The sequence below is a fragment of the Sander vitreus genome, chromosome 4, assembly GCF_031162955.1.
Source record: "Sander vitreus isolate 19-12246 chromosome 4, sanVit1, whole genome shotgun sequence".
NCBI lineage: Eukaryota > Metazoa > Chordata > Actinopteri > Perciformes > Percidae > Sander > Sander vitreus.
Window position 1 is genome coordinate 13,205,515 of NC_135858.1, and position 12,762 is coordinate 13,218,276.

The following is a 12,762-nucleotide window of genomic DNA, read 5'->3' on the forward strand; positions in this document are numbered from 1 at the left end:
GGAGATGTAAAGTAATGCCATTTTAGGTTTAGGACAGGTTGTCATTTTTGTGAACATAAACATACATAATGAAAAAAACAAAAGGAAGGAGGGCTTTATATGAAACTAAAAAGCTGGTGTAATAGATTACATGCCATTATGTTAGTAACAAACAATTAATCATTACATAGATATGGAGATTCACAATAAAAGGGTCATACCTGTTGTGTATGACACTACTAAGCAGTCACCTCCATGGGTGTATAAATAATAGAATCAGAAGGATGGTTACGCCCTCTAGCGACACAGCGTTGGACGTAACGCTCTTTGACGTCACCGCGTAACGTGTTTCCGTACAATGTGTACGGAAGTCTTACTGCTACTTCTAGCCAGCTTTGCTGCTTAACAATCTCACACTTGTACATGAGCAAAAAAGCGCTATTGTTATCGGGTTTCAGGCAGCAACCCTGACGGTTTTACAGTATGACTCTATAATGATTTTCCTTCATAGAAAGCAGCGGAAACGTTGTCAAATTCACGCTTGACCAAGATTTCCAGCGAGTCAGAGGAAGTCCAAAATGAGTACTCAGGATGTACTGAAGAATGCGTCTACTCTAGCATCGTATAACGTGTTGCTACAGGTACACACACACACACACACACACACACACACACACACACACACACACAGTTGAGATATAACCCCATACCAACCCATAACTAATAATTCTATCTGAATTTTTATTTTATTTTATTTTTTTATCTCAGGTGATGTTCCGTGTCCTCACCTTTTTGTTGAATGCTTTCACACTACGGTTTGTGTCCAAGGAGCTGATTGGTGTTGTCAATGTTAGGTAAGGATGACAGATGCTGAGATGTAAGAACAGTGCCACCAGCCAAGATGAGCACAATGCAGTACATTTCACTGCACCAGCTGCTGTAACATGTATGTGTTTGTCTTTATTATGCAGGCTTACACTGCTGTACTCCACATTAGTATTTTTATCCAGAGAAGCTTTCCGGAGAGCCTGTCTTAGCGGGGTATCTGGGCCGAACCACAGCTGGAGACAAGTTATCAACCTGCTATGGCTGACGTGAGTTGAGTGATTTCACAAAATGAGTAAAATGTGTTTTAATCTTGCGTATTTAGCGTGTAGACGTGTGTCTTGTCTTTGACTTTCTTACCTCTCAGGTTGCCTCTGGGTGTGTTGTGGGCTGCCCTGCTGGTCTGTGTGTGGCTGTGGCTCCTGGAGGTCCCAGACCCCCTGACTGTCCCTTACTACGGCCCTGCTGTGGTGTTGTTTGCTTTGTCAGGAGTGCAGGAGCTCCTGGCTGAGCCCCTCTGGGTCCTGGCTCAAGCTCACATGTTTGTCCGACTGAAGGTGGTCGCTGAGAGCTTAGCAATGATTGCTAAGTGCAGTATGACTGTGGTGCTGGTGGTGTTCGCCCGTGAATGGGGCCTTTACATCTTCTCTGCTGCTCATGTAAGAAATAAGCTGAAGTCCTCTGCATTATTTCTGTTTTTACTTCCTCTGTATGTAATGATTTTAAGCTATGGGCTTTGTTAGTTGGTGTACACAGGATTCCTGGTGCTGTGCTACGCTGTTTACTTCATTCGTTTCTTGGGCTCTCAAGAGGCAGCCAAGAAGGGTTTTCCTCTGCACCGTGTTGGCGATCTCTTGCCCTGTAGAGCTGATGGAGAGGTAGTAGAGCAGGATAAAATATCACTATTTATTATTTATGATTCATCTTCAAAAAATCAAACAATCAGACAAGTTAAAAGATAAACTGTTACCATACAGGACTAATGATCCTCATCTATTGCTCTGTTTATAGCCGCTGGTTGATTGGACTCTGGCCCGGCTCACATGGAGCTTCTTCAAGCAGTCCTTCCTGAAGCAGATCCTGACAGAGGGTGAGCGGTACGTCATGACCTTCTTGAACGTCCTCAGCTTTGGAGACCAGGGAGTTTATGATATTGTCAATAATCTGGGCTCCATGGTGGCTCGCTTCATCTTCTTGCCTATCGAGGAAAGCTTCTATATCTTCTTTGCAAAAGTGCTGGAGCGAGGACATGATGTCAAAAGTCAGAAACAGGTGCAAGTCTTGAATAAAAAACACAAAAAAGTCTTTGTTAATGGCTAGAAAGGAATCATTGGTTTTACTTCATATTGTGGGTTTTGTCTACAGGAAGATGTTGCCATTGCAGCAGAGGTCCTAGAGTGTCTGCTGAAACTGGTGCTGGTGGTTGGTCTGATTATCTCAGTGTTTGGCTACGCCTACTCTCACTTGGCTCTGGACATTTATGGCGGCTCTCTACTTAGCAGTGGGGCAGGTAACAAAAAAAATACTGATTGTATTGGATATATATGACAAATTCTGCTTTGCTTGGTGTTCTTAGTCACTGCTCTGTGTGTGTTTGTTTTTCTTAAAGGACCCACTTTGCTGCGATGCTACAGCTGCTATGTTCTCTTGCTTGCTGTAAATGGTGTAACCGAGTGCTTTGTATTTGCTGCCATGAGCCAAAAAGAGGTTGACAGGTAAATAATGTAGAAGTATACATATACATTCAGTCATTACACATCATGTAACCTGTCAGTTAACACTGTGTTTATCTTTTGTCCTCAGGTATAACTTGGTGATGTTGGCTCTGTCTGTGTCTTTCCTGTTCCTGTCCTACATTCTGACTTGGTGGGCTGGTGGTGTGGGCTTCATACAGGCAAACTGCCTTAACATGGGCCTCCGCATCTTGCACAGCCTGCTTTACATACACCGCTACTTCCAGTCCAGTCAATGGAAACCTCTGCGAGGCCTGTTGCCCACCCCACTCCTACTACTGGCACTTGCTGTCAGTGCCGTTGTCACAGCACTGTCTGAGGTACAAGAGAGTCATGTCTTTTTATTCTCCACTCAGGTTTTATTTCTAAATACCATAACAATGTAGTTTTATATAATCTGCATTAAATATTATACAAATCAGTGGCCCTAATTTGAGCTTCTTTATTTTCTGGTCGCAGGGTGTGTTCTGCTGTGACAGCGGCTGGTTGTTAAGGCTGGTCCATATCGCCATAGGAGCAGCATGTCTGCTTGGTGTGTTTGTGGCTGTTCTTCTCACAGAGACTCAGCTTATTCAGTTTGTGAGAACTCAGCTCATGCCCCAATACAGAAAGAAACACACTTGAATTAGACTGGAAATTGGCGTATTGGACTGGAAGAAAGCTTTACTACAAACAGTTCTAACAAGAGCTGCTGACTGACAGACAGTTACTGACTGTGAAAACGAGGGAACGACTTTTTTAAATTAACCTTTTTTGTGTGTGTGTGTGTGTGTGTGTGTGTGTGTGTGTGTGTGCGTGCGTGTGTGTGTGATGCTGATATGTTTTCACTGGATCATTCCTGTGTTGGCTCATACAAGTATGAACATATGAAATGAAATGAAAATATGAAATATCATGATTGTTTTGGGATCTAACTGTGGCCGATAAAGAAATAAATGTATTTTTAAGAAACGGATGAATTTGTTACAGTAAAGCAAGACTACTAATTCACATGTGTGGTGTTCATTTTTTAGATGGAAAATTGAATTGGAAAATTTAATTTAATTTAATGGAAAAATATGAATTTATAAACTGTAAGCAGCCCAAAGAATCTGTTGCATGTGTCTAAATGTTGATGTCAGATCATCAACCAGGTTTGCTTTTCACCACCTTTATAAAACGTGAGGTCCATTATTCTGTTCACATATCCTGGTGACAATTTCATTGCTACAAATATCTATTGTGAGGAAGTATACACTTTCTAGAGCATGGGTTTGCACACTGTTAGCACCAGCTTTGTCATATTTAACTTTATAGAAGCTAAGTAGGTTTGAGTTCAGTGATTATTTGACATGTTGCTCGGAACGACTTTTTTATTTGTTCTTCCTCTGTACATATTGCCACTGAATTTAGGGTCCCTGAGTGCTGAATAATGATGTAATTTTGGAAAATTAGCAGGAAGGGGTGGGAACAGCATTCTTTTAAAGAAGGGCAATGCTTCTCTCTTCTCCTCTCTGCTCCTTTTTTGCATGTATTTGTGTGAGTCAGTCATGGTATAAAGTTTGTTGATGTCTTAAGGCAGGCAGCTCCTTATCTTTTGAGTCATACCTTTTGAACTTTGAGTCCAATTTGTTTAGCTTGCTACCAGGGGGAGGATGCACAGACATACCTTTGTCATATTATTGCATCTCTAGGATTTATTTGAGGAAATGTAATGCCACAAGTTGTAGCAGTGATCTCATCACTTCCTAATAAAGCAGCAGGGAGGACAGCAGACCAGGAGAACAACCAGAGGCAGAAAGACAGAAAAGAGGAGGAGCGTATACACTCATTGCGTCATTTATTAGTCTCAAGAACAGATTTGTTGTCCACTAGAGAATCACTGCTAGGTTGTGTATATATGCGAGTGTGTTGGACTGGACTCACAAGAGAAAAAGATTTCTCACAGCATATCTTCAACTGCTCAACCAACATGTCTCACGTAAGACCACTGTTTTAGAGAGTTTTTGCAGACATTGAGAGCCAGAAATAACAGATGTGTGTTGTTGTACTTATTTCTTTTCACTGCCCCTCAGCCAGGTCAGGAACAAGATGAACAAATGCAGCGTCCTGAGGTGAGCGAGGAGGACCTGACTGAAACAATGAACAAACTGGGCAAGAGTGGACCAGCGAAGAGCAAGACAATTGTAGTAATGGAGGAGTGCGGTGAGGAGACACACACACACACACACACACACACACACACACACACACACACACACACACACACACACACAGTCTTATAGATAAAACTGAAAGGAAGCAGCCTTGTTTTCTGCATCTGGTTCAGCTAAGATCACATGGCAGTGAGTTTGTGTGAGGGGCATTACCTCATTGTGCTCGAGTTTCCACTCCATATACAGAGAGGAAGGAGGGTATGATGGGAGTCTTCTCCCTCACCCAGTGGGATAAAGTGTGTGCATTTTTTCTGAGCATATCCACAATATTACATAACCCTTCTCACTGCCTCATTAACAGTGAGCTATTCTTATTGTTGTTTCTCTTTTTTCACAGAGAAAATTGGTAAAACTGCTCCCTCTGTGTTCAGTGGAGCGAGGTCAGGAGTGGAGACTGTTTTGAACACACGCTCGGCTCGACCAGTCAGGAAGTAGCATTGGACTTCCTGATCATGGTTGGACAACACCTGTTCCACTTCAGGGGTTTGAGATCAGTTTGTGTTTTTGAACTGAACTCTGTTTGGTCATGGCATGCTTTGGCACTTTTTTTTAAAGTGATAACTTCCTTAAACAAATAATTTCTATATACTGGTAAGTAGGGCTGCGCGATAATAATTATTTTGACTGATATTGCGATTGTGATATGATTCATAATATTGGAGAGAATGATCATTGTTGTATCATTATTCTCATTTTCATAAAAAAAAAAAAAAAAGATTGAAGTGTGATTTTTTTGCGAGGATCTGTACCAAAGATTTTTTCTTTAGTCTGTAGGATACGATTTGTAGGCCGGGATGTCTCTGCAGCACCACAATACTTATTTTAGAATGGTTTGACACATATTTTGCCTTTAACAAATATTGCGCCCCCCTGATTTGGATATTGCACTAGTTCATATTGCGATTTGGATAAAATTGCGATTAATTGTGCAGCCCTAATGGTAAGCCACTTTTTAATTTTTTGTTTTTGTTTTATTTAACCATTATTGCAGTTTCTGTCACTGCAGCATTCATTCACCGTTTCAGGTTGCAGTGTTATAATGGATACTGCATTCAGTAATACTGCAACTGAAACAATTGCATTAAAGACTAGCAAGACATTTTATTTCTTGATATAAAAAAAGAAATTTTATAAAATGTTCACAACAAATTCTGTCTCATCCATTCTGTTTTGTTGTAAGTGCCAGCAATATAGTAAATATAATAAATGTAATAAACCATTCCAAAAATATTGCAGAAAACAGTCAACTTGTGTTTTGCTTTTTATTCAAAAAATTACTTTTATGAACGGAATGAATAAAACTTTATTAGAACAAAACTACTACAGTAGACGAGGCAGAGACACTAGAATGAACCATGGTGTGGAGGAAAAATGAAAAAAAAAAGCATGAACAAAAGATGGAGAATCAAAGTCAACCATGTAACAGCTGGCTAGACACCAGCTCTGCCAGTTGTGAAAGAAAAAGGTGGAAATCCAATTTTATTTCATAAACTTGTGATGTTGATCTTGGAGGATTTTGGCGGAGGACTTGGCATCATAGAACAACTCGTTGATTTCCTCTATCTGCTCCCTCTCCACGGTCTCTTTTCCCTGAACACGGCCCAGCAGGCTGGCTGGTGTCAGCAGCTGTACGGCGTACCTAAGGAAACATAAATAGCCACTCAGTATACTCACACATATACATACAGTTTACAATATACAGAAGAGTGAGGAGTTGCAGGGCCTTAATTATGTAAGGGTAAAAAAAGTATTTTTACACTGTACGTTTCCCTTGGAAACTTTACCTTAAATAGTATTTTGGACTTTTTTTTTGCCAAAGAACCACAATTGTTTTCCATTTTCCAGAAACTGGACCACTGTGGATGCTCAATGCAAAGCTGCTCATTTCTTCACTCTGTTCACGGATACATTATGTACATTCTTACCTAAGGGTGGTCTTGGTGCCGATCTCTGCTAGGTGTGCAAGAGCTTCCTCGCTGATATTAATCCCCTCAGTCTGAGCACGGATCTTGATGATCTACAAACCACAGCGTCATTGGTGACACATGCAAATGGCACACATCACACATGCAGATACTTTGGGGCGTTTTCGGCCTTTATTTTTGACAGGACAGCAGAAGACATGAAAGGGGGGAGAGAGAGAGAGGGAATGACATGCAGCAAAGGGCCGCAGGTCGGAGTCGAACCTGGGCCCGCTGCGTCGAGGAGTAAACCTCTATATATATGGGTGCCTGCTCTACCAACTGAGCTATCCCGGCGCCCACACATGCAGATACTTTGATGCCGAGACTCACCTGCTTCATCTCCTGTGGCGTGTACAACATGGTGCGAATTATCATGACTCTGTCCAGCAAGTCCAGAGGAATCCCGTGTGGAGAGCTGATGTCGTCTGTTCCCCTGGTGAGCCACAAATGACTGTCAGTGCTACAAATCTTACATCCTAGTGAGAAAAATGCTCTTTTCTGTTGAATTGTTAACAATTTTGTTAGACCTCCTACCTGATCAAACAGTTCCCCCTGTTAGAGGCGAACACGACGATGGGAGCGATGGTGCTCTCGAGCGCTCGATGGAGGTATGTGAAGCATTCGATGTCCAGCATGTGCACCTCGTCCACAAACAACACACCAGGTACGAGCTCAGCCACACCTTGGTCAATGTAGCGGTTTACCACCTTGTTGATCTCAGCACGCAGCTTATCTAAAATATGAATGAAAACAGGGAATGGATAACCAATAAAAATCAACTGAAGCCAGCTAGAGATGCGGGCGGGGTAGTTGTCAGGTTTTCTTTACCTGTGATTTCTGTTTTTTTGGGCTTCATCAGTTGTCCCATCATAGAGAGAATGTCCTGGCCTCCCTGAGATAAAAAAAAAAGAGGAAGAAGCAATTATTTAAAAAAATATATATAGGAGGGATAAAAAAAATATATAGGGGATAACTGTGCAAACTAACATCTATTTTGTAAGACTGATTAATTTACATGCCATTTGCAGTTACTTACCTGGGGTCTGGCATTTGCAACATCCAAGTCATGCAGTGTGACATCTTGGACTATCTCCTTCTTTTTGTGGACATCCCCTTTCGGCAGCGGCACATACTCCTCTGCCTCCAGGTCAAACTCTGTAGCAAAAGTGTCACAGCGACCTTGTCTCTGCAAAGACACGGTATAGCAAAATGTGTTAATGATAAGAATTAAAAAATCTACCCACTGTTAAATAAAAACAAATGTCTCACATTGCTCTGGACAACAGTGAAAGAAAAGAGCACAGAGGGAGGAGGGAGAGCAGGTGAATGGAGGGCATGCAGCTGAGGGATGAAAGAGTTTCAGAAAGGCAGGTCACGATGCGGCTGTCAACAGTAACAAATGTGTTGTCCAGCCCTCCTCCTTTGGCCTCTGACTTGAGCCGATCCGCGCCGCCGGCCCACCTGCGACGATTAAAGGAACCCTCATCGTGGCCTGTCAACACAGGCCACAAGCCCTGCTGCTGCAAAAGAGGCATTGTGGGAGATCGAGAGATAGAGGGAGCATGAGGAGCTGCAGGAATGAGGGAGGCTCATTCCAGAGTACAGTAGAAATGCAGCAGGGCTTTGATGCAGAGCTGAAAGAACGCCACCGTGAAGGACCGACGAGGACATGCAAGACAGAAAACACTGAACTTTGGTCTAACCAAATATTTCTTACAGTTAATTTGAAAAGGTTTCATTTGTGAACTAAACATTTTAGTTCATTAAAACCTGGTATGTACATATTTTTCTGCTCTGATTGGCTGATCAAAATCTGTGACAGTTGTGATGGGGGTAGTAACACATGGTAGTGATATTGCAATACCTTGACAGCTCCACTATTGGCTTCAATGTAGATGACATCTCCCACTTCCACGCGCTCTTTCTGAAGACTCTCATAAATACTGGGGTCCAGCTAATGTAACAAGACAAGAAATTTCCAAGTAAGACACTGGTCCTTTGGCGATGAAACATGCACAGAGGTGTTTGTCAGAATACTCATGTTAAGGAAGAGAGAGAGGGTGTTTTATTATCAATGTTCAGGTAAAAGTTTTGTGAGGGAAGGAGGAAAAAAACACACAAAAAAAAACATCACACAATCTGGAGGCAAGATGAATGTTATTGCTAGGTAGAAAGAGAACCATATAAATATTTAAGCAAATGTGACATACCTTGATAAATTAACAGTTTCCATGAATTCAGTTATCATCATCATTACACACTCTATATGTGCGATATAGCTCAGGGTGCTTTACATGCAGCAGATGAAAATAGAAAAGAAAAAAAATTACAGCTCCCAGTCTGACCTTGAGCTGCTTTGTGCCTTTGCCCGTCTTCAGACCGATGATGACGTGGCTGATGGTTTTTCCGTAGCCACCCATGGGATTCTCAGTCTCACAGGGGGTCAGCTCTGTCACCTCCCCTTCATACACCTCCTTTGTTTCTTTGATACGCAGTCCTGAATGTGGGTGACATTACACACACACACACACACACACACACACACACACACACACACACACACACACACAGTGTGAGAACTCAATCAAGTCTTTATATTCCTGTATCAACTAACCACTGCTTCCTTCAGCCTACTGAACAATGCATTGTATTACAGAGATGGTACACGTGTGCACATGCCCATGAAATATCTGGGCATCGTCTTGTGTAACGTGATCACACTCTTGTTCCTCTTTCATGCAGCCGGTGGCACCGAGTATGAGCAGGACACAGGTGGCTGATCCGCTGTGGTGAGGGTCAGACAGCAATGCTTAAGGCAGGGACTGCCTGTCATGGCACTCTTATCGGCAGAGTGATGACAACTTTAAAATGAAGCCCCCTCCCCCCTGGAGATCCTGTTCTAGGGGAGGAGCAAAGGTGCTGATGACCACCTCTCCCTCTACCTAAGCTCCATTTCCTACGCTGCGACAGGTACCATCAGCAGTCAGACAAACCCCCTCTCCAGCCTTCTCAACACCATTCTCATTAATCTGCTGTCAAGTGTTGCCTTTCAACTCATGAGAACTGTGTATTCAGGACACCTTGCTCTTCCTGCTCAAGGACTACTCGGAATGAGTTAAACATATGAGGTCCTTTTACACCAAGAGAGGAAGAAAGTAGAGGAACTAAAAAACATTTTTCCCATTTAGCCTGAGTACAGATAGTACAGGTTTTGAAACAGCATTTATGCTGCCCTGACTAGGGGTGTAAGAAAAAAAATCGATACACTTGAGTATCGCGATATTTTATTTTGCGATACTGTATCGATTTTCAAAAAAGCAATATTGATTTTTTTAATTTTATTTTTTAGTTTACGTGCAAAAATATTCATGTAAGACAGTGGTTCACGTTTACATTGTGTTCAAACCCCCTACCGCTAGATGGCTATGCTGAGACGCACCACTAGTGTCCTCGCTAACAGTGCCTGACTTTTTGCTAGAAGCTAACAATGTAGCTATGGCTGAACTTTGGCCTACATTAGCATATAAAAATTTGCTCACTAAGAAGTTGAACATGTGAACCACAATCCCAAACTGGCAGTTTGATTTTCTGTGTACTGAATTGTTTACCTAAAGTAAACTTCTTTGACTTTTATCATTTATCATGTCTTTTTGTAAATAAAAAATAAAAAAATCCCAATATATCGCCTTACGCACAGTATTGAAATATATTGCAATATATTGAATCTTGACCCACGTATCGTGATACGTATCATATCGCCAGATGCTTGCCAATACACAGCCCTAGCCCTGACCCAATGCAATGGAAGTGGATGGAGTTGATTTAATGTTTTTCCAGAAACAATGTATTGTTTAGTCAGGATAATGAACAGACCTCACCACTGAACGCCTCAGTAGAAGTTCTGGTGATTATATTACTTTGTTTTTTAATCTACATTTTCCTTCTTTCTTTTTATATATACACATTTCCATGAATATATTTATTTTATTTATATGATTTATTTATATCACAAGAGTAAGAAAATACAAAACATGTATATTTGACTTTATTTCACCTCCTCATACTGTACCTCAACTACAAAGAAACACTGTTCATCAAATATATTACGAAATTTTTAACATTCTCTTGGCATTACTGTCCTTTTCAATTTACTGTTGGCCAGTAATTAAAAATGACACTAGTGTAACCAATCATGATAACTGCCAACTCCTACCCTGACAGATCAGAGCAAAAACAACAATCTCAGTGACTTGTTTTGGAGGTAGGAGCTATGGCCAATGAGCTAAATAATATTTACACTCACCAATGGCCCTCCTGAAATTCTCCATTAATACTTCTGTTTTTTTAATCTCGGATGAGTAGACCTCACTGCCAACCATTGGGCAGAAAGGCACCTTGTTTCCCAACTCCTGTGCTACAGCCAAGGCGAGGGCAGTCTGGAGGAAAAAAAAAAAAAAAAAAAGTACAAAAGAGTCAAAATCTGCAGCAACAACACAGGCCACATTCAATTAAGCTATCTGCTGTCTTGCTAGTGAATGAACACTGCACACTTACCTTTCCTGTACCGGGAGGCCCTGCCAGTACCACTGCCCTTCCTGCCATCTTCTTTGAACGGATCAGCTCAACTATGATTCCACAAGCCTGGAGAGTAAAAAATATATAGAATAGATACTGACATACAGTGGTAAAATATCAGAATTAACTGTAAAGCAGATGTGATTTTAGTTAATCCATCCCCAAGTGCCTGCACTGTTCCCATAGTGCATTTTAACCCCTGGCCAATCTGTCCATATGCAATACTTTATTTTAGACAGTAATGTATCCCTACAAACAGTCAGGTGTCTCCTTAGCCTGGAAATCAGAGTCTTATATAGTCATATCATTGTCTATATCTGTTGACATTTTTTAAAGCTGGTCCTTCATCAATGAATTTGTGTCAGACTGTGGACACTGGACACAGACATATAATAATAATAATAATAATAATAATACATTGAATTTGTATAGCGCTTTTCAAGGACTCAAAGTCGCTTTACAGGGAAGGATAGAAAACAAAGCAAAACAAGATTCAGGCACTGGTGAAAAAGGAGGGGGGCGTGGGGCTACGGATAGGCAGAGGTGAAAAGATGGGTCTTGAGGCGGGACTGGAAGATGGTGAGGGACTCAGAGATGCGGATCTCTTGGGGGAGGGAGTTCCAGAGCCTGGCAGCTGCCCTGGAGAAGGCTCTGTCCCCAAAATACGGAAGTTGGACTTGTGGATGGAGAGGACACCGGCTGAGGTGGATCTGAGGGACCGTGAGGGTTGGTAGGGGGAGAGGAGGTCAGTGAGGTATGAGGGGGCCAGATTGTGGAGGGCTTTGTAGGTGAGAACCAGGATTTTGTAGGTATTTTTTTATATATTTATATATTTGTTTGGGATTCAATCTTCACATCTTGATTGATTTTACATGAATAGAGGTCCTCCACTTGACTGAGAAAATATCCATATATTTCATTAAAATCCACATAAGTGCTGTAGTTTTTACTGTTATTTTTAAAGAATATTAATAAATGTGACTTCTATTTAGGGTGGACTTTCCCTTTAGGTGAGCTAACCTGACCTGAGTAAGAAACAGCGCCACCACAGTGCTAACAGAACTAGCTTATTGGTGCACCTGACCGCCTGCAATGAGCGAAATCATCCCTGCAAAAAATCTTAGCTCTAGAAGTCACTCCTCCAAACAACACAAGTATAACGTAGATGCAGTTAAACATGAATATTACCTCTCTTGCAGCCTCCTGGCCTACCAGACCACATGCTGTCTGTTTAGCATTCCCGGCCTCGTCTAGCCCGAGTCCTTTGACATGACTGTGAGTGGCGATCCGCTGAGTTTTCGTGGTGCTTTTCACCTCCTCGATCTTCATAGTTACTAATACTTTACAAATGTGTAATGTAAAAACTGCAAGACAGGTTACGGTGAATAAAGTACCTTCTGTGACTCAGATATATTTCTCACCGCCACAATCGGCGCCGAAACTCAAAACACAGGTTTCCATGTGGGTTACTATGGGGAAAATCAGCGGAAG

General features: G+C 41.7%; 2 protein-coding genes across 2 annotated transcripts; one reads left to right on the top strand and one right to left on the bottom strand.

Annotated features, from left to right (window-relative positions):
- Positions 1–332: 332 nt before the first annotated feature.
- Positions 333–4,721, top strand: rft1 (RFT1 homolog). The gene is made up of 11 exons (XM_078248422.1): positions 333–620; positions 748–833; positions 951–1,073; positions 1,172–1,463; positions 1,548–1,682; positions 1,816–2,076; positions 2,170–2,314; positions 2,414–2,519; positions 2,608–2,857; positions 2,997–4,497; positions 4,592–4,721. Exons 1-10 carry the CDS (start codon positions 558–560, stop codon positions 3,159–3,161), a joined length of 1,626 nt encoding a protein of 541 aa, XP_078104548.1. The 5' UTR covers positions 333–557; the 3' UTR covers positions 3,162–4,497; positions 4,592–4,721.
- A 1,259-nt stretch (positions 4,722–5,980) lies between these two features.
- Positions 5,981–12,754, bottom strand: ruvbl1 (RuvB-like AAA ATPase 1). The gene is made up of 11 exons (XM_078248424.1): positions 12,460–12,754; positions 11,251–11,337; positions 11,000–11,132; positions 9,042–9,193; positions 8,561–8,650; positions 7,733–7,882; positions 7,525–7,588; positions 7,231–7,429; positions 7,027–7,129; positions 6,658–6,749; positions 5,981–6,371 (listed from the first exon to the last, which is right to left on the bottom strand). The coding sequence occupies exons 1-11, from the start codon at positions 12,598–12,600 to the stop codon at positions 6,212–6,214; spliced, it is 1,371 nt and encodes a 456-aa protein (XP_078104550.1). The 5' UTR covers positions 12,601–12,754; the 3' UTR covers positions 5,981–6,211.
- Between the last annotated feature and the right edge of the window lie 8 nt (positions 12,755–12,762).